We start from the raw sequence: 23,730 nt of genomic DNA, 5'->3' as shown, positions 1-23,730 counted from the left end.
TGCTCATTATATAATAGTTTTAAAATGTACTCCCCAGGAGTGTTTTACCCTAAACTGAACATAGATTTCCCACACAAGATCGTGGTCGCTGATGTGCTGTATTTCAACGCCCAGTTCATAGATGTGTTCGACTGGTATAGGTTTTCAGTGACTAGCGCTAAGGTAGTTCATGCTTGGTTCAACAAACCAATGCAGTTCTGGCAGTATCAACTCAACTTCGCCATGTGGTGCGCTACAACGGGGTGTGGTGTGGCATTAACCGGCACTCGGCGTGGACCACTGAGTCAGTCTGTGTTCACGTTCCACGTGTACTACCAGATCAGACGTATCCTCAATGAGATCAGCGCCCGACTCCCACAGGACAAAGCATGGAACGCAGTAAACAACCAGTACGATAGACGGGCCTACGAACGTATTTGCAACGAATTCGAAATAAACCCAAAGACAGATTGGCGTTTGCCGGGGCCGAACCACGGGTTGGGTATCGCCGTTCACAACATGCCCCTCGTGGATGCCAGCAAGAAGATGAAAGAATGGGGTTACAAGTCGTATCATCACCTCACAACAAACGAGTGGGATGACCGTTACATGGCTTTCGACAACAGTAAGGATTACAGAGTCTGGATGTTTTCGAGCAGGGGCAGCGGATGACTGGAAAAAGTTCATGTTGGACACGTCGAGAGGGTTCACTCGTGCCGGGGTAATCAGGTTGAACGACTCGATTCGAACGTACGTGTGGGCACGGTTGGGTGCGCAGACGCAAACGCGTTCCAACATCCTCGGTAAGGGGACTGCTTACGACGCTCAGAAACAGTTCGTTGTTAACTTTGAGGATGCTATCAATGCTCCAGTTGATCTCCCGAGTGCCATCAAATGCTACCAAGACGTGTTGGAATACGCCAGGTCGAAAGTCGACTACGTCTTCGACGTGGGACTGTACATGGCTCCGAGCGATATGCAACTGAGAGTAAAAAAAGTGGTGGGCTATAACAACGGAATAGTCATAGCCACGGCAGACCAAAAGTTGGGCGTCAACCCCGATGTCAACGTCTCCCACGTCCCACCACCCACGACCGGTGAAACAGGTATAGTGGTGCCACCCCCGGAGTCCAGGGTTCAACCAATACCCCCACAGCCCCAAACTGCACACGTTCAGGCGGCCAATCAGCAGCACATCGATCGTAAAACAGCCCTGGTGGTTGGCGGGGTAGCGGTCGGTTTGGGGCTCATTTGGTTAAAAATTCCTTAGCCACTACGTACACCAGACCAGCAACGGCGATGATGGCTGCCCACAGGTTTTGACTGAGCCACGTGGCAGTGTTAGCCAGAGCACTCAGCAGCCACGAGACGATGCTACCCAGGATGCCGGGCAGGGCTTCGGCGGCCTTACAAGCCAGTTTAACAAGGGCCTCCCCGAGTTTTTTTATCCACTCTTTGATGCCCCTGCCACTTGGCGGTGTGCCACTGCCGCCGGCAGGCGTGGGGGTACCCCCTTTCAATGACACTACCAGGGTTGATATGATGAAGCCCAATGCAGTCAAAATGCTGGCGATGGTGATGCCTTGCCCTCGGAAGAGGATTTGGATCCTGTCAGCTAGCGTGGTGTCCTCATTTAGGACTGGATCGATGGTTTCCCGTACTCGACTGATCTGTGATCGGAGGGCTTCCCGGTTAGAGGAAGCGGATTCCAACCGAGTCCGTCTCTCGTCTTCCAAGTTTTTTATTCTCTCCTTGATACGCTGTTTCATATCATCGTCCTCAGTTTCAGTGAGTTTTATTTTCTCGCGAGCGATGTGCTCGTCGACTTCGTTCAGTTTCCCCATGTTGTTCACGAGTTCTCCGCGTACATGTTTCAAGGCTTAGTCTAGACCGTACAGTTCCCTCAGGGGAAATTCGAGACCCGGCAAAGGCTTGTTCCAGTACGTGCTCAACAGTTTTTCGACGCTGTCCGACGTTTCTTGAGCACGTTGGGGTATATCACCTTCACCGCTGAGTTCGGCCCTAGCTGCTTGCAGATCTTGGACAACCTTCAGGGGAAGCTTAGGCCACGCGCCACCGTAATCTATGAAGCCTAGTTCATCACGGATCAGTTGACTCCCACCAGGGCGACTGGTGAGAGTTGACAAAGCATACGGCTTCCCGTATTTTTTCATGATATCGACCCCCGGGTGAGCCCTCAATCGCAGCGTGCCCTTCTTATCAATGGTAAACTTGGTATAGTCCCGCCCCAATGGCTTCATGCTGTCTCTCTTTTCAACTGCATCGTAATAATCGTCGACGGCCGGCTGTACAAGTTCAGTACTTAAGGGGTTGTTAGTGAATGAGGTTTCATCCTCCCAAATGCCTTGGCACTATCATCCCACATATCATCCATAGGTATTAAAACTTATATATTTCATTTATATAACAATGTATGGTAGGAAACTAGATCCTTTCAGAAGATCAAGAGAACCTCTAGGCGTCAGAGCCGTGCACCAGTCGGTGACCATCACAAACAATCCCAGCAAGATAGACCAGATCCAAACGCTGCTGGTTAGATTTCCAAACCTTGGGGAGAATGACCTCATTGTACCAGGCACGGTTCGACTGTCGTTCAGCCTCACGTTGACCTCAGCCTATGACAAATGCGAGCTAGTGCGGAACGTAGGTCGAGCCATCATCAAGAAAACCACCATCAAGATCAGCGGTAACGAGGTGCTGAGCATCGACGACAGCGACCTGTTTCACTGCTACGGGGACCTCTGGTAAAGCGAGGGAGAATGCGTCAATGATGTGTACCAGGGCATCAGCAAATCGACCCGGTTGCGCATGGGATACGGCTTTACGGCAGACCAGCTAGACAAGATCTCGGACAGTGAAAAGGCCATCTCCCAAGTGTACGGGAACAGGTTCTGCATGCCGCTCGACTTCGAGTTGCTCACGGGACACGCGCCGTTTTACCAGGCCAAGCTGGGGGATAGGCTTGAATACGAGCTCACGTTTAACGACTATAGCAAAGTAGTGCGTATGACGCCGAACGGCGATGAGGCCAGTTACACCATAGACAACATCTCTCTGGAGTTCGACATGGTCACTAGCCCGGAGCTGGCAAGGCAGGTTCGAAACCAGTACTCGGGGAAGGTGGCCATCCTGTATGATAGGGTCCTGCGGCATAGATCAGTCGTACGGGATAAGATCTACACTGTGTGGAATATCAACCTGAACATGCCGGCGCAATCGATGAAAGGCATCCTGGTCGTCCCCGTGGAGGATTACGAGCCGTTCCGAAAGGACAGCGAGAAGTTTTTCAACCCCGAGATTGAAAAGGTGGAAGTGACCCTCGAGGGCGTGCCCAACCAGCTGTTCAGTCATGGTATGAGGCCATACCAGCAGTGGGATGAGATAAAAAAGCTACCGGCCATCAAACAACACCCATACATAACCAAGGACCTTGACCTATCCTCCATGCAGATCTGTGAATACCCGACCACCAAGTACGCGCTGTGGTTGGACATGCGATCCACAGATGATGATAAACTGCACGGTAGCGGTCGCCGCATCGACAACGGCAGCGAGGGGATAACAATCCAGATTACCAAGAAGGCTCAACCTGCGGGCAAGTTGAAATTATATCTGTACGTTATTATGGACGCGCAACTTAATATAGACAATGGGAGATTCGTCCAAGCCATCTACTAGGCCACTGCCTGCTGATTTGCCCCGCGACCCACACTGCGCCATAGTGTGCGGGCTGACTGGCTGTGGGAAGACCGTTTTCGTGCTGGATATGTTGGAGGGGTACTACAGGGATGTGTTCGACAACATCGTTATCATGTGCCCTACTCTGAAGATGAATAGAACGTACACGGAAAGACCTTGGGTGATGACGGACCCGGACATACACAGAGTTGACCCGGGGACACGTCTGCAGGACTGGTTGAAAGCTTATCACGGGAAATTTAAAGGGGAGTCGACTCTGTTCATAGTGGACGACTGCAGCGCTAATCGCGAGATAACACAAAAAAGAGACATGCTTTCGTACCTGGCCTTCTCCGTCCGGCACGCAAATCACAGCGTCTGGGTGCTAACACAGAAGTTCAACTCGGTGTTGAAAGACCTCAGGGAGCAGACACATTGGGTGGCCTTATTCCACTGCAAGGACAGGGATTCGTTTGAGGAGTGTTTGAGAGAGAACAATGTGATGAGTAAATTAGAACGGGAACGGGTGAAGGAACAGCTCGCTGAAACTAAGCATGCTAAGCTTGTGCTCAAGACCGACCAACCCGTGGCCTATAGGATGTTTTAGCTTAGCAATGCTAAGTAAAAGCTAAGCAAAGCTAAGCAAAGCTAAGCAATGTTTTTTGAAGTGTTCATCGTGTGCAACTTAACCTTCATTTCTCTGTGTTTCGCCTACACCGTATATTATATTGTTAAAACTAAAACTTGCTTGTTACATTATAAGATGGAGTGTGATGAACTGCTCGAACAACTGTTGGTGCCAGTGGGCGATGATAAGAGTGACGGCAAGCGAGAGAGACTGGTGGCGTTGGCTGTTGGTGACAAAGCCAAACATTACTTGGGAGACTACACTCCCGATAAAATTCACAAAATGTCAGCCGAAGAAATCGATAAGCTGTACGCGAGATACGAGGCTGGACTCGGGGCCGAGATGACAAAGACTATAGCATCGGCTATGACCCAGATATACACTGGTATTGCGTCATACTTCCTTCCCATTCCCCAGGAACGCCGACTTTACCTGTGGGAGGCCCTTGAGAAAGACCCTTTTATTGAACACACATTGAGCTCTCTCAGCTGCATGCTGTACCACAAATACGGTATGTTTTTAGCCCCGGTGACGGCGGCGATTATCATGGCAAAGCATTGCCAATTTAAGGAGGGGAAAAATAATAATAGTATAGATGGATGCTGTCCAAGAAATGACACAGGAGGAGACCCCACCTAAAACCCCAACGTTGGGGGAAACCCAACTGGGGGAGACCCCACCCCAACTGAAGGTGAACCCTCCTACAGTCACCAGGCAGAAGAACCCTAAGAGAGTAGCTGCCGGTAAAAAAAGGTGGTGTAACCGACATAAAATTATCATGTGGAACCACTCTTGTTGATTGCAGGTGCAACTGCTGCCGTGGTTATCTCATGGTTATATACACGACCCAGGGAGGGAAACCCTACCAGGGAGGAACCCCCGCAATTAGAGGTCAACCCACATATCATGTTATAAAATATATATTTTTATATCATATACATAATGTCTGAAGGGAAAACGTTCGTCAACGACGCATACCACGCCACCGTGGTCGCCAGTCTAGCTGTAGGGTATGCTCGGTTGACAAAAATAGTGCTTAAGCAACCAACTATCAAGCTAGATTTCAACCTGCAGGATATGGGTATGCTCATAATTAACCTTGGTATGGTGATGGCCACCAAGGGCATCCTAGTAAAACAAGGGATACTACAATTAGACTAAGTACTCATATAAGTATGCCAAAGATGAGACCTGCTCCGTACCGATGCGAAAACATACTTAAGAAGCCTGTGGTAGAAGATGCAGGACTGAGGGGTACTGTTGTTTCCACATGAGAAGCCCCAACTACACGTTTTCTGTGGTATAGGGGTGAAAGGTGAAAGGGCACTACTGCCTATGCAAAGCTGCCTATAATATAGAGACCATAGACGCATCAATCGATACCAGTTTTCAGCAGATACGAGAATACCTAGAACGCTACACACACATGGGGTCCGGGTGGGCTGTAGATAAAATCGATAATGTCTATCTAGACATAACTAACAACGTGCCGTTCAGAGGCGGGTCATACCTAGACTTGCCCCCCTACTATAAGAAAAAACAGGCCATGGTCAACGTCAAGAATAGAGGAGACGATTGCCTGAGGGTAGCTATCAGGTCAGCCTTGTTTCCAGCTGACACTAATTCGAACAGGCTTTCTAGCTATCCCCAAGACGATGGGCTCAACTGGGATGGTATAGATGAACCCACCCCCATATCTCAGATCACTAAAATAGAAAAACAGAACGATATAGCCATAAACGTCTTAGGGCACGAAGGCAACACAACAATAGTACACAGGGTCAGCCCATTGGGGGGGCCCCAACTGTTGGGTCGCCGCGTGATCAATATATTCATGACCCAGCGAGGTAAAAAGTATCACTACACGTGGATAAAACATCTCAGCAGGCTATTGCATGACCAATCGAAATACGATGGGAAAAAACACTTTTGCATACGATGCCTACATGGCTTCACACGAGCTGATTTATTATAATCCCACCGGGAGGATTGCCAAGGTGTGGGACAGACAGCCATACGAGTCGACATGCCTAAGGAAGGTGACAATATCCTAAAATTCGACAACCACAAGAACCAAATGTCTGTGCCTTATGTCATCTACGCCGACTTTGAAGCCTTGGTCAAACCTGTTGAGGCTGTTGGGGGTACCCGAACCACACAGAAAACACAAGAGCATGAGGCCTGTGGGTTTGGATACGTGGTCGTCCGCTGGGATGGGGAAACGAAAGCTCCCGTAGTGTATAGGGGTCCCGACGCGGCTGAACAGTTTCTAAAGTGTTTGCAGGACGAAGAAAAAACTATCAGGAATGCACTGTATACAGTCGCTCCCATGCGTATGACCAAAGCTGATCGGCTAGCTCACGCCTGTAGCAGTAACTGCCACGTGTGTGACTCACCACTGAACGGTGATTCGGTGAGCGATCACTGCCACGTCACCGGTAAGTATAGAGGCGCCGCTCACAGCGCGTGTAACCTCAAGCTTAGAATCACCCCCAAGACAATAAACATCCCCGTGGTCTTCAACAACTTGAGAGGGTACGACTCTCACTTGATCATGCAGGCCATCGCGAAAGTCGACGGTAACCTGACGTGCATCCCCAACAACATGGAGAGATACATCTCCTTCAGCTTGAATGGCCTGAGGTTCATTCACTCGATTCAGTTCCTCCTGTCGTCACTCGACAGTCTGGTCAAGGCCAATGATACCTTCCCCATCACTGATCGATACACCGACGCCGAGACTCGACCCCTGCTGATGAGGAAGGGTGTGTACCCCTACAAGTACATGGATGGCTGGGCCAAGTTCGCCGAGACCCGACTACCCCCATCAGAGAATTTTACAGCAATCTGACCGACTCGGCAATATCCCAAGACGATTACTCGCACGCAATTAACGTATGGAATAAACTGGGCTGTAAGAATCTGGGTGACTATCACGACCTGTACTTGAGGACAGATGTACTGCTGCTAGCCGATGTGTTTGAGACGTTAAGGCGGACATGTTTCAAGCAGTATAAACTCGACCCCGCATGGTATTACACCAGCCCAGGTCTGTCGGGGGATGCCTTGCTGAAAAAGAGTTAAGTTGGAATTGCTCACAGATTACGACATGCACCTATTCATTGAGAAAGGCTTGCGAGGCGGGATTTCCATGGCAACCAAACGATACGCGAAAGCAAATAATCAATATGTGAAGGGCTACGACCCGAGCAAGCCAACCAATCATATTCTCTACCTCGATGCCAACAACCTGTATGGCTGGGCCATGAGCCAGTATCTACCCACAGGGAGATTCGAATGGGCATGGCACGAGATCGGCCGGGTACCATCCGATGTTGATGTTATGAGCATCGCACCAGATTGGAACAAAGGTTATATCCTCGAGGTGGACTTGGAATACCCCAAGGCATTACACACATCACACAACAGCTACTCCCTGGTCCCCGAACGTATGAGGGTTAACCCAGACTGGATGTCTGAGTACCAACATAACTTGTTAGGTGGGCGGGTGGCAGACGTTGAAAAACTCGTGCCCAACTTAATGAATAAGACCAAGTACATCGTTCACTATCACAACCTACAGCTGTACCTGTCGTTGGGTATGAGGCTGACCAAAATACACAGGGTGCTCGTGTTCAACAAGAGATCCTGGATGAAGACATACATCAGAATGAACACAGACCTCCGAAAGCTTGCCACCAGTGACTTTGAGAAAAATCTCTACAAGCTCACGAACAACTCGGTGTTTGGTAAGACTAAGGAGAACCTGAGGAAACGCGTGACCGTGAAGCTGGTTTGGTCAAATGAGGAAGACAAGCTCAGGAGACTGATAGCCAGTCCAGCATTCAACCGGAGTTAAATATTCACCGATGACCTAGTTGCCCTACACATGAAGAAAAGCCACATCAAATTCAACTGGCCTGTTTACGTGGGGATGAGCATCCTCGATTTATCCAAACACCTGATGTACGACTTTTACTACAACGAGCTGAAGAAACAGTACGACGACAGGTGTGAAGTGCTGTACACTGACACGGATTCCCTGCTGATGGAGATTCGAAACGAGGACGTGTACGAGGACATGAAAAGACGCCTCGATTTGTATGACACCAGTGACTACCCAAAGGACCATGCCATACACAGCATGGTAAATAAAAAGGTCCTAGGTAAGATGAAGGACGAGTGTGCTTGCACGCCCATAGCCGAGTACATAGGTTTGAGGCCTAAGATGTACTCCATCCTGAAGGCCGACAATGGTGAGATCCGGAAGGCGAAGTGTGTTAAGAAGAACGTGGTGAAACAACACATCAAACACGCCAGATTCAAGGAAGCCCTGTTCAAGACCCGCACCTTCAGGCATAAAATGAACACGCTTCGAAGTGATGGGCATAGGATACATGAACTGACTATAAACAAGACATCCCTGTCGCGGATGGACACTAAACGTTGGATAGCTATTGATGGGATAAACACGTATGCGTACGGGCATGAGAAAATTGAACCAAGAACATAGGTGTACATAAACACGATACCCTATCAGGGGGCGTGTCACAGAACCAGAGAAAGTTTGAGGCTATTTACTACAGCCCGCGTGGGTACTGGAAAGGAGCTAGCGCTGTACATAAGCTGGGTAAAATGGCGCGAGTACCCCCGGAGGAGGCCAAAGTGTGGCTTGAAAAACAAGCCCTGTGGCAGATCTATTTACCGGCACCACGCTATGTGCCTAGAAGGAAGTTCGGTATTAACATACCCAATAGCGTTCACCAGGCCTACCTCCTGTTCCTAACCCACGATAAGAGGTACAAGTATACCTTAACCGTCGTGGATGTGGCCAGTCGCTACAAGGAAGCTGAACCCTTAACTGCGAAAGACTCGGCCCAGGTAGCCCGCGGGTTCAAACAAATATACAAGCGCAGTCAACTGACGTGGCCAACAGAGCTGCAAGTTGACCCCGGGCGGGAGTTCATGGGTGTCGTGTCACACCTGCTGGATAAACACGACACCAAAGTCAGGCGTGGCACGGCCGGAGCCCATTGCAGCCAAGCAATAGTTGAGAGATTCAATAGGACTTTGGCTGAGCGCTTATTCGGCCATCAGTATGCAACAGAGATGGCCAACCCGGGGAAACGATCGACTGAATGGGTAGCGCGGCTACCTCAGGTGGTGTCTGCCATCAACCATGAAATCACCCGTCTCACCGGCAAGAAACCAGCAGACGCTATCAAACTAAAATCAATAGTGGCAGAGTCGGCTGCTCCATTGCGTGGGAAGGAGAAACAGATACCAGATAGGGCCCTAGTGAGGTACCTATACCAGCCGGGGGGAACACGAGGGTGATAGCCGTAAGCGAGCCACTGACCCAATATGGTCAGTCAAAACTTACAACATAGATAAAGTGGACATCAAAGCCGACGAGCCAAACTTGTACTACTTGAGAGATGGGCCAGGGAGAGGGTTCGTTAGAGAAGAATTATTGATCATACCGTATGGCACTTTGCTACCCCCCAAGCAAAATATTTAACACTTACCAAGTAATCCCAATATTATCTTGTCAACACGACATGTCACATGATCAGGAAAGTGCTGGTTCATGGTCATAGTGACCAGGAAGTTAACTGGGATTCAAATAAATCGATTTTTAATTCTAACAATATAATACCCAATACACACGAAACATAGCGAGATTACACACTATAATAATTTCAAAAGTCGGCATTGTATATATCCTGTTAACATTAACCGGATTTAAAACCTACTGTAGTAAGTATAGACGGAGCCGAGTTAAGAATAATGCCATAAACTGGTTTGCGCCATTATAGACGGAGCCCAGCTTTGGATGATGCAATCCCAGGATAAACCTGTTAAACCGAGATTCTTCAGCTAAGTCCCCGGTAGCTCAATCGGTTGAGTGGTGCGGCCCATTATGTATAGTTTGTATTTCTCCGCCGTTGCCTCAGGGAATTGTGGCTGCCGGGGGGCATTTTACTACTTTTAGAACCTTTCTATCTTTCTATTGGGGAATTGTGCCACGTGGGCTTTTAGAGTTTTCTATCTTTCTATAGTGCCACGTGTGGGCAGGAAGTTAACCGGGGGCTCAAAAGTAGTAGATATAGTGGGGCGAGATCTAAGGGCCTGACAAAAGCTTTATTTGTGAAATAAAGCTTTGCAGAGGCTTTTGTTGGACTTGATCCCGTACCGCTATTACTACTACTACTACTTATAGAAGATGTATAAAAGATACTAAATTGATTGACTTGCAGTTTAAATTTATCCATAATATTGTCTACACAAAGAAGGAATTATTGAGAATGAAATTAGTAGATGATGAACTTTGCTCATTTTGTAATTTAATGTCAGAAAATTTGATGCATGTTTATTGGGAATGTGAGTGTGTGAAAACGTTCTGGCTGAAACTGAAAGAATATATTGTAGATAAATCATCAGAAAATTTTACCCTGACAAAATATACAGTCTTAATTGGCGGATATAATAACGACCTTATGAATCACATACTTCTTGCCAGTAAAAAATATATCCATATATCAAGTATTAAAAAAAATAAGTTATCACTGGATACATTTGTAAAAATATTGAGTGATCTTTTCAAGACAGAAAAGTTTATTGCCAGTAAGAATCAAAACATATTACAATTTGACAACAAATGGTCATCTCTACTGCACACATTCCCAGCCTAATGGAGATCCCAATATCTGTAATGCCAACCCATATGAATTTCTGTTCTACGGTGTACAAGTGTTGTTGCACCATGTACTTTGTATACATGTATCTACTGATTTTGAATGCATAAACACAAAACAAAAAAAAACAACTCTGTCCTCTGTTTACTCATGGGAGACTTGTGCTATACTGACAGTCCTTATTTGCGTTACAGATTTGATGTAAACATTGTATTGTTCTGCCAGTGTGATTAAAACTCTTTAATGTGCCCGTATATAAAATGTGTTGAAGATAGACATGTGCTATTGTCACTATCTTCATTTTGTATGTGTGAGATGTGTATCGAACTCACTGTAGACGTCATGTACGTTTTGTTGGTTTCAATGAGCCCCAAACTAGTGAATTGGTTCAACTTTCCTCTGGAACAGATTCGAGTTGTTTCTCAAACCAAATATGACATATATGACAATGACATATAGCTGCATCAGTTTTACTTGTATGGCTAACGGACTTGTGGTATTTATGTGTGTCAGAGAGAACATGGACTTGTTATAAAACAGTTCATGTAAAATGTTAAGATGAGTTCGCCAATAAACATTGAATTTAGGATGCTTAATAATCTAAGGCCACGTTATACAAATAATTCTTTAGGATTACTTTATCTGTGTGCACAGCTACACATTTAACACTAAACTCACCTCTGTCAACTTCTATGTGCAGATGATTGTGGATGATGAAAATCACCTCGCCTCTTTACAAGGTAAGTCCTACTTGACGATATTCGCTAATGCTTGTTCTGCTCAATGCGTGTAACGAGCGTCTGATTATATATTGTCTTCAAATATAACATAGTCATAATGATTTAATATTGACTCAGCCATGTCAGCATGTACAACAGTGTAATACATTCTGATTGATCCACCACTAAATAGACCCTAGTATTCTGTTCCGACCATCCTCTCTACGGGTGGTGAAAAGACAGTAATGTATTCTGTTGGTTTCAACTATGAATAAGCCTGTGTATTGGGCTGGACCATCAGATTGTGTGAAGGCAGTAATACTTTTTAATGTTTCAGCTCTGAAAGGGCCAGTGTATTTGGTTGGGCCATCTGCTCTACAGATTGTGTGTAAGTAGCAACACCTGACCACAAGCAATCAAGTTTGCCAGTTATACCAATGTTTCCAGAATATAACAATGTTTTGCTAAAATTAACTAAGGTTATGATTTGATGTCAATCTCTAAAAACTAAAAAAGTATTACTGTGGTAGTACAATTCAAAGACAGTATAACACAATATCAGTGATTATGGTAATAAAGAGAGATATAGCAAACGTGTGTAGTTTCACAAATAGGAATAGTATCCAAGGTAAGAATCATCTCCACGCAATTGCTGGATATCTTGTAACTTATCTATGAGAAGTAATGTAGTATGAGAAGGAAGAGCTAATTTCCATTATACACCTAAAACACATATTTCAGATCTTTCCATAATGTTCTCTACGTCACTGGAGAGGCCTAGAGGGTTGTAGGAAATTCCAGATCTCTGTCTAAATATTGCACAAGTATAAATGTAGCAAACACTGCCCATCAGGGAACATCACATGTACAATGTATTACACTTGGAACATTGTCAAACAAATAATATCACAGAACAACAATCAAAATGCAAACAGTACATCTTCGCAAATTGCTTAAATCAGTACTTCATCACTACACATTGTACTGTACCAAGCGCCACTGACCACCCGCAAAATGCTTAAATCAGTATGTCATCACTACACATTGTACTATACTAAGCGCCACTGACCACCAGCAAAATGCTTAAAATCAGTACGTCATCACTACACATTGTACTATACCAAGCGCCACTGACCACCCGCAAAATGCTTAAATCAGTATGTCATCACTACACATTGTACTGTACTAAGCGCCACTGACCACCAGCAAAATGCTTAAATCAGTACGTCATCACTACACATTGTACTGTACCAAGCGCCACTGACCACCCGCAAAATGCTTAAATCAGTATGTCATCACTACACATTGTACTGTACCAAAGCGCCACTGACCACCGCAAAATGCTTAAATCAGCATCACTACACCATTGTAAATACCAAGCGCCACTGACCACCCGCAAAATGCTTAAATCAGTATGTCATCACTACACATTGTACTATACTAAGAGCCACTGACCACCAGCAAAATGCTTAAATCAGTATGTCATCACTACACATTGTGTATTGTACCTAAGCGCCACTGACCAATATCACCAGCAAAATGCTTAAATCAGTATGTCATCACTACATTGTACTGTACTAAGCGCCACTGACCACCAGCAAAATGCTTAAATCAAATCATGTCACTGACCACCATTCGCAAAATGCTTCAGTTGTCCATTTGTATCATCACTACACATTGTACTGTACCAAGCGCCACTGACCACCAGCAAAATGCTTAAATCAGTATGTCATCACTACACATTGTACTATACCAAGCGCCACTGACCACCAGCAAAATGCTTAAATCAGTGACCACCCGCAAAATCATCACTACTACATTGTACTGCGCCACTACCAAGCGCCACTGACCACCCAAGCAAAATGCTTAAATCAGTATGTCATCACTACACATTGTACTGTACCAAGCGCCACTGACCACCCGCAAAATGCTTAAATCAGTATGTCATCACTACACATTGTACTATACTAAGCGCCACTGACCACCAGCAAAATGCTTAAATCAGTATCGTCATCACTACACATTGTACTGTACTACAACCAAGCGCCACTGCACCACGCAAAATGCTTAAATCAGTATGTCATCACTGACTGTACCACCCCACCCGCAAAATGCTTAAATCAGTATGTCATCACTACACATTGTACTGTACCAAGCGCCACTGACCACCAGCAAAATGCTTAAATCAGTATGTCATCACTACACATTGTACTGTACCAAGCGCCACTGACCACCCGCAAAATGCTTAAATCAGTATGTCATCACTACACATTGTACTGTACCAAGCGCCACTGACCACCAGCAAAATGCTTAAATCAGTATGTCATCACTACACATTGTACTGCTGCCACTACCAAAAATGCGCCACTGACCACCCGCAAAATGCTTAAATCAGTATGTCATCACTACACATTGTACTGTACCAAGCGCCACTGACCACCCGCAAAATGCTTAAATCAGTATGTCATCACTACACATTGTACTGTACCAAGCGCCACTGACCACCCGCAAAATGCTTAAATCAGTATGTCATCACTACACATTGTACTATACTAAGCGCCACTGACCACCAGCAAAATGCTTAAATCAGTACGTCATCACTACACATTGTACTGTACCAAGCGCCACTGACCACCCGCAAAATGCTTAAATCAGTATGTCATCACTACACATTGTACTGTACCAAGCGCCACTGACCACCCGCAAAATCCTTACTCACTGTGCTAAAAGCACTCACCGCTGTATGATATCATAAGCATATGTTTTAATCACTATCAAAAGTTGATCTCAAACACATGCAGAGGCAAGTCAAGTATTTATCTGAACATACCGTACAAGTCATCATAAAGGTCACTCATGCTTCAATCACTATGCATAATATGCAGCCCTGGGCCTAGATTTTCGAAGCTCTCTTAGCGCTAAGATAGTCGAAAGTAAATGTTACTGTATGGAGCTTACGACTATCTTGGCGCTAAGAGAGCTTCGAAAATCTAGGCTCAGATTAACGAGGGTTTCACTGTAATAAAGTACTATCCAAAAGAAACGATACCAAACATTTTTCAATATATACTCTCCCAAACTAGAAACGCATCATGAAAATAGCAATGAATTGAAACGTGATTCATTTTACAAAAGGTTTTGCTTTGTTTATGAGTCCTATGGTGTTTATGTTTTGAAACATCGCAACAAAACGCACCATCCGTAAAATACCCGTATTGAACAGCATGATTTTCAATTTCGGCGTGCAGTGTCACAGAATACACAATTCACATGCAATGCACGTGAAAGTTAGGGATCAGATAGTCTCAATGATGGGTATAAAAGGTTGATCGCTGTCTGTCGATTATTCACTGTATTTGGAATATTGCTGACGAACGCAAAATGCCACGTCTAAGCGAAGCCAACCATCATATCGCCATTGGTTTGCTGAAGCTGTGCAGTTGCCCGACGCATGAAGCACCGAAGCACCATTTCACGGCTCTGGGAGAGATATCGCCGGCAGAATTCTGTAGCAGATGCCCCTCGTAGTGGGCGACCTCGAGCGACCACTGCGGCGCAGGATCACTACATCCGGGTACATCACCTGCGTCATCGAACAGTTACAGCGACACAGTACCGCTCGACAAATACCCAGATTGAGGAGGCTTTCTGAACAGACCGTCAGGAACAGGTTGAGAGAGGCTGGTTTACGTGCCAGAAGACCTTATTTTGGCCCTGTGTTCCGACAACAACATCCTCGACATCGAGTTCAATGGTGCACCAACGTTCAGGCCTGGAACCTACCGAATTGGCGTAGAATCTGGTTCAGTGATGAATCACGATTTCTATTGGAACGACGCGATGGAAGAATGCGGGTGTACAGACGTCGACGTGAACGTTTCGCCGACGCTTGCGTTCCCCAGGTGGCCCTCAAGATCACCGGACTTAAACCCGATCGACCATCTGTGGGATGACCAGGACAGTCGGGTGCGACGCCGTTACCCTCAGCCCCAGACACTTCAGCAACTCGCACAGGCCCTACAGGCAGAGTGGGCTGCGATTGGGCAACATGAGATTCTGAGACTTATTCGTTCGATGCCGAGGCGATGCCGTGCAGTTCTGGATGCCCACGGTGGTCACACGAGGTATTGACTTCAGCGCCACCACACGTGTCCATGTGACAGTCAAACTGCCTTTCCTCGAGTTGGTGCCAAAGACGGATAAGTCTGCATTCCCAGTGTGCAATTTCGCTATATTTCATTGACTCATAAAGCCTACAAGATGTTTCAAAATAAACATAAAAATACAGTTGAAATTCCTATATGCGTTTCTTTTTTGGGAGAGTATATTTAATAATTAAGTATTCCTTTTTGTAAGAAAACATACTTAGCATTTCTCATGTTCCAAACCAAACGTAATCGACTATTTGATCGAAAAATCCGGGAACATTTGATCATTTGAGAAAATAATGCGCACTTTGCCAAAATGATGTTACATCCCGTAGCACGAAATGTACGTGCAGTTCAACTATATAATACCGCTGACCCGACTCGTTTGATTGACAGCAACAAAAAGCAGACAAAAGAAAGGCCACGTTTGACAGCGATTGAATGAATGAGTGAGTTTAGTTTTACGCCGCACTCAGCAATATTCCAGCTATATATGGCGGCGGTCTGTAAATAATTGAGTCTGGACCAGACAATCCAGTGATCAACAACATGAGCATCGATCTCCGCAATTGGGAACCGAGGAAATGTGTCAACAAAGTCAGCGAGCTTGACCACTCGATCCCGTTAGTCGCCTCTTACGACAAGCATGGGTTACTGAAGATCAATTCTAACCCGGACCTTCAAGGGTCGACAGCGATTGAGAGAGAGAGCGATTCGTTGGATTGGTCCAACATGGAGCAACGCACACCCACCTCGCCTGAAGGTTAGGATGCGTGCTCAAAACCGTCACCAGGTCAATGCAGCGGTTGTGTCAAACAGGTTGGACAACAGACAGGCCGAGAAGCGGGAGACCATGGATGACCACGCCTATTGAAGACGTGGGTAACATCTGGGTACTTAATCTCCGGAACCACTTCATCACGGCGACGTTAATGGCAAGGACGGCACTCGCACAGGTGATAAGTCGACAAACGTTACAGGAGATTGCAGGTACATGGTATTCTAGCACGTCGCACCTACCGCAGAGCGTTCCTTACACCTCAACAGCAAGACCAACAGACTGGTGTGGACCAGGCGACTTCGACGTTAGCAACGGCGATACTGGGCACCGGTCTTGTTTTCCTACGAGAGCAGATTTTGCATCTTCAGGAACGATGGTCGGCAGCGTGTGTACTGAAGAGTTGGTGAACGTTTGCCACAGAACTGCATTCATCAAGTCTGGTCATTCGGAGACGGAGGTTTAATGGTTTGGGGTGGAATCTGCGGTGAAGTCAAAACGAGTCTCGTAATTAATCGAGGACAACTGAATGCACAGCGTTATCGAGATGGAATTTTTACATCCAGTTGTTCAGCCATTCATCCAACAACAGCCTCGTGGAATCATTTTCCAGCACGATAATGCGAAGCCACATACGTCAATGCATACCCAGACCTTCTTCGCCAACGCCAACATTTAGGTTTTACCATGGGCGGCATATTCACCGGATATGAACCCTACCGAATACTTATGGGACCATCTCGATCACCAACTCAGAAATCGCCCTGTGCCTCCAGTCAACTCCGGGAATTGGACCAATGCTTCTTGATGAATGACAACGCATCCCCGGCCCCCCTTAACGTCATCCGACGTTTGACGTCATCAGCCCGTACACGTGTACTGGCGTGTGTTGACGTACACAGTGGACGTACCCGGTATTAACGTGACTTTGAGACGTCTGTCCACACTTGCCTCGTCATGTGGGTTTGAATGCAATTTTCAGTTTGGCCCGCTCACGTCTTTACAGCCTATCTTAATGATTGTAAAGGATTGACTGAAATGAATTTTTGTACACGTGTTGTTGAAAAAATTCTGAAATGAAATATACCAAACAGAAATTTCTGTGTAGTTTTGTTTTCTTTAATGTCCATTCAAACACATGGTATCGTTTCTTTTGGACCTTAGTTTAGTTTCAGATTTAGGTTTAGGTTCAGTATTTCAAAAAATGTGTATGTATAGCAGTCACAGTCACTGTGACTATCCCATCAATGCCTAGTGTGCACAACTTCGTGCGTTTAATTTGTTAATTAAGACTATAACGAAAGTCGGGTATTTGTTTGTTTTCAGACGTTTCGAAAAGGGGGATTTCTATTTCATAGAATACTAGCATAAACGATAAACGCGTTATCATTTCCCCGTGTCCCCTATCAAGGGCAGTGTCTTTAATGCACGCCGGCGTGAACAAGTGCCGTACTATACTGAGTCAAACTAGAAACTTCACAATCATATATTAAGTAATACATAAAAGAAAGGACACAAGAATATGGTATAGAGGTTATCATTTATTTTTTATTTGTTGATGAACTGAGAATAATGGCATTGCCAAAACTCGGTTCCATGTGTTTACTTCATTTATCAATAAAAAGCATAAACAATGTGTCAAGTCGCAAGAAATTAAATCGGATGTTTCAAACGTTCAGTAGCATGTATGGCCAACCCGTGCGTTCACAACTGCCAAGCAACGCCTCTTCATGCCTGATGCGTGTAAACACATTACTGGGGAGTCGGCGCCATTGTTCCTTCAAAGCAGCACGAAGATCCTGCAAATTCTGGGGTTGGTTCCAAAGAGTGCGCCGACCTCTACCAAGAGCATCAGATGTGCTCGATTGGATTGAGATCAGGTGACCTTGAGGGCCAGTCAAGAACGTTGATTCCTGCGTTCTGCAGGTAATTCCTGGTCAGGTTGACTGTATGGGGTCTGGCATTGTCATGATGAAAGTAGACCTCCACCATATGTTGCCATGAATGGAATAAGTTTGGGGGCTAGCACCTCGTCGCGCTAAATTGCAGCATTATGGTTCCCACGGATAACCAGAAGTCCGGAACGGGCAATCCCACAGTAAGCACCCCAAACCATGACACTTCCGCCCCCAAATCTGTCAACTTCCTGTACACGACCCTGAGCAAAACGTTCACGGCGTCGCCTCCACACTCTCATCCTACCATCAGCGAATCTGAGGGTAAATCTTGATTCATCACTGACGAGAACTCGATTTCAATCTCTCTTGAATCCATCGGATGTTTCAACAGGCTCACAGCAAACGCTGACGTCGATGTAATGGCGTCGAACTGGTTCCACGATATGGTCGTCGAACCCGAAGGTGAGCAGCTTGCAGCCGGTTTCGGATGGTTTGTGTCGACAATCGACCTCTAAACATCTTATTTCTGGTTCCTTTAGCCATCGAAAAACGTTTACGGAGGTAACGTAACACAATTTGACGGCCCTTCGCCTGTGACGTCACACGTGGTCGATCAGCAATGGTCCCAGTTTGTTGCAGTCGAGTCTGTAAATCATAAACTGTCCGACGGCTGCACCCCATTGTCCATGCAACGTCACTTACTAAGGTTCCCGCTTCCAGCATGCCAACGGCACGTTTGAGAGGCACGGCATAAGAATTGGCTGTTCTTGTGTGTGCTTTAAAATTGTGTTTTTTTCACTTTGTACTGTTGATGGGAACATGTGCGGTCGAATGCACGTGCAATGATAAGATCACGTGACCAGTGGCACGTGAAAAACAAGTTTTAGCCTTATTTTGGTGTGCACGATGTTTGGATTGACTTCAATGTGCTGTGGTGACTTTTTCCTTGAGTCGATACTTGGGGATTAATATTATGGTACCCGAAAACTGTCTACTTTCACGATTCATATTTTTATTCACAAATATTAATTGTGTAGCGGATCCTGGCCGCTGATAAATCGGACTGAGGCGTAGTTATATGGACATCAATATAATATGATGTATGGTCGAGGGGTGTATCAACTCACCTCGGCCGTGGCGTGACATTAAGTGGCAAATATGAAGATTGCACGAAGTTTACCATTTATAAGATGGTCTTTACAGCATTTTATGTAATATTGCACTTTGAATATTATGAGCAAATTAAAGGAAGCAGACATCACTCACACTTACGTGCTGGTGCCAGTGTTTAATTAATAATTTCGTGCAACGCGATGCCTTATAATAGAAATATAATAGCTATTATATGAATACTATATATGGCGCACCCTTATGATAATACGTTTAGAGGATGACAAAGAAAATAGACAAAGGTACATACCTGTAAAATACATATACGGACTTCAATATGATATGATGTATGGCCGAGGGGTGTATCAACTCACCTCGGCCGTGGCGTGACATGAAGTGGCAAATATGAAGATGCCTACGTCACGGAACAGGTAATGCACGAGATGTCACGGAACAGGTAATGCACGAGATACTACTGGTATTACAACCACAGTAAGAGTAATAGAAGAAGCGCTCGTAAATGAGCACAGCTGAATAAAGTAAGAGATACGCAAATGTATGGGGACATACATCCGGCGACAATTGTGAAGGTTTTATTTTGACTCAGTATATATTGGACGTCTTCTCTGTTATATTTATAAACATTATTTCCTGTTACAGGAGAACGAACGAACAAACGTCCAAACGCACACGCACACGCACACGCACACGCACACATCTTTTCAATAATGAGCTAGCGTGGACTCATGAGGACTATCATCTCTAAGCAACATTCAAATCTATAAATGCTGGGTGGGAAATATGCGCCGGGTGGGAAACAGCAAAGATTTGCAGTCCCATGAGTGTTCTATGGGAGAACATGTTGGTCACGACAATCAACGATGTTTGCGTTATGCAGAAAGTCGTTTGTCAGTCTTGGCAACACAACTGCTCGTAAAACTTCATCCCCGTATCTTCGAGCATTCACGTTGCAATGAATAATCCCAAGTCTCGTTTTGAGATCGCCGCAGATATCCCCACATATCATCACGCTACCGGCTCCAAACGTACACCTACACGTCTGTAAACACGACCCGGCCGTCATTACTGTACAGGCAAAACCTACTCTCATCGGCCAACACCACACGTCGCCAATCACGCATCTGCCAGCCGGTAACGTCGACCTCGCCTTGCCAATGTCAATCGACGACGTCGGTTTTGAGGAGTCAGAAGCACTCCGCGGTAGGGTCGACGTGCTCGAATACCATGTTCTCTCAGTCGCCGGTACACTGTATGTCGACTGATACGGTGTCCGAGTGCCGTCGCTGCCGTTGACGTCGCCGTTACAAAACGATTTCTCAGATGAATATTGTCCGGATGTGGCGATCATCACCGGGCGTTGTTACACGTGGTGGATCACTCCTTGGCCTATCTGACCTATTGCCTGTTTGTCTTAGTCGTTGTTTCAGTCTGATGACATTTGATGGGTACAGCTGAAGGCTCTGGCAATGACGGTATGGTTAGCTCCTTGTTGGGCCCTTCCGACAGCTGTCTCTCTTTCTATTTGCCTCAAACGTGGCACATTTTTGTGTTCTTTTTACTACTGTGTTGCGACGTTTAGGCCATTCGTTAACTTATTTCGGCGTTTGTTCCCGGAAAGGATGGGTCGGTACGTGTGTGATATGGCTCAGTATGGTTTATCACTTCATTTTTCTTTTTGTGAATTTTTATGTAATATATTGTGCTGTATAGGTGGGGTTTTTTATAGCAGTAGTTTATGTTTGATATTCTAAATTATTCTGATCATGAAACACAAACGTATTCTTATGTCTGTAACTCAATAAAAGTCCATGAGTGAGTTACAATTTACGCCGCATCTAGCAGCACTCAAGCAATGTCATGCCGCTTTTAGGAGTATTCCAGCAAAATCACGGCGAGGGACACCAGAAATGGGCTTCACACATTGTACCCACGTGGGGATTCGAACTTGGGTCTTCAGCGTGAAGAGGGAACGCTTTAACCACTAGGCCACCCAACCGCCCCTTTAAAGGTCCATGAAGAGGGCAAACTTGGTGAACATCAGCAAAGAGAAACAAAACGAAATAACTTGATGTTTGCAAAAGTTAAGATATATAACCTTGCACAGACATTAAAAATTTAGTCAGAGATATATTAAATGGGGCAATATGTATATGACGTATTATTTTACAATCATATTCTGTCAGTGTCTGCTTTCTAACATATCAGCGGCGACAGACAAAACACTCCCTGTTGGAAGTACATGTTGAAATATATTAGTTACATGTTTATTTACGTATTAATGGATGTATCTATGTGTAATCATCATTTGGACTTCCTATACGTATAGTTACAACCGTACATCCCGCCATTCCCCACCAGAACACAGAACAGCCTCTCCATCCAGCGTGACGCTGTATCTGTGAAAGTGACTGAAGCGGACATAGAAGTTGCCCGTTCATATGTTATCTGTTGTCTGTTACAGATGTCAAAAATGTCTTCACTTGACTTTGTCTTGTGTTTTATTGTATTCCATATTGCACTAGAGAAGTTCAGAATTCCCACACTATTCCTTTAATCGTGATTTATGTAAATATTTATGTATATTTTGACGAAGCGCCTCGACGTCTGTCTTCAACATCACATCACAGGGCGGAACAAACATTTGTCAAAATAGTTGTATTCGGTATTAATTTGTTTATTAAATCACGTAACTTTGTTTGAAATACATTTAGAATCCACATACAAATGGTTTTACAGTACATTTATTCCGTTATGTGTGACAGTAACAACCAACTTGGCCACTGGTGAAACTCACAGTCGCACATTCAGCGCTCTGTTCACAGATAATCAGATAGGAACATTCAGCTGTTTACAGATACTCACATAGGAACATTCAGCTGTTCACAGATAATCACGTAGGAACATTCAGCTGTTCACAGATAATCACGTAGGAACATTCAGCTGTTCACAGATAATCACATAGGAACATTCAGCTGTTCACAGATAATCACGTAGGAACATTCAGCTGTTTACAGATAATCACATAGGAACATTCAGCTGTTCACAGATAATCACATAGGAACATTCAGCTGTTTACAGATAATCACATAGGAACATTCAGCTGTTCACAGATAATCACGTAGGAACATTCAGCTGTTCACAGATAATCACGTAGGAACATTCAGCTGTTCACAGATAATCACATAGGAACATTCAGCTGTTTACAGATAATCACATAGGAACATTCAGCTGTTCACAGATAATCACATAGGAACATTCAGCTGTTTACAGATAATCACATTGGAACATTCAGCTGTTTACAGATAATCACATAGGAACATTCAGCTGTTTACAGATAATCACATAGGAACATTCAGCTGTTTACAGATAATCACATAGGAACATTCAGCTGTTTACAGATAATCACATAGGAACATTCAGCTGTTTACAGATAATCACATTTGGACATTCAGTTGTTTACAGATAATCACATAGGAAGATTCAGCTGTTTACAGATAATCACATTGGAACATTCAGCTGTTTACAGATAATCACATAGGAACATTCAGCTGTTTACAGATAATCACATTGGAACATTCAGCTGTTCACAGATAATCACATAGGAACATTCAGCTGTTTACAGATAATCACGTAGGAACATTCAGCTGTTTACAGATAATCACATAGGATCATTCATCTGTTTACAGATAATCACATAGGATCATTCATCTGTTTACAGATAATCACATTGGAACATTCAGCTGTTTACAGATAATCACATAGGAACATTCAGCTGTTTACAGATAATCACATAGGATCATTCATCTGTTTACAGATGATCACATAGGATCATTCATCTGTTTACAGATAATCACATAGGAACATTCAGCTGTTCACAGATAATCACATAGGAACATTCAGCTGTTTACAGATAATCACATAGGATCATTCATCTGTTTACAGATAATCACATAGGAAGATTCATCTGTTTACAGATAATCACATAGGAACATTCAGCTGTTTACAGATAATCACATTGGAACATTCAGCTGTTTACAGATAATCACATAGGA

General features: G+C 45.0%; 1 protein-coding gene across 3 annotated transcripts in view; it reads left to right on the top strand.

Moving 5' to 3' along the window:
- LOC124286842 overlaps positions 1–23,730 on the top strand; it is a 199,570-nt gene that overhangs the window by 166,596 nt on the left and 9,244 nt on the right. For all 3 annotated transcript variants that reach the window (XM_046723282.1, XM_046723283.1, XM_046723284.1), the window contains exons 27-28: positions 11,705–11,744; positions 12,061–12,111. In XM_046723282.1, coding sequence (XP_046579238.1) covers positions 11,705–11,744; positions 12,061–12,111 — 91 coding nt within the window. The remainder of the gene's footprint in view (positions 1–11,704; positions 11,745–12,060; positions 12,112–23,730) is intronic.

This window comes from Haliotis rubra, unplaced genomic scaffold (assembly GCF_003918875.1).
Source record: "Haliotis rubra isolate DU_JTF1 unplaced genomic scaffold, ASM391887v1 Scf393, whole genome shotgun sequence".
Classification (NCBI taxonomy): domain Eukaryota; kingdom Metazoa; phylum Mollusca; class Gastropoda; order Lepetellida; family Haliotidae; genus Haliotis; species Haliotis rubra.
This window is presented reverse-complemented; position numbering and strand designations above follow the sequence as displayed.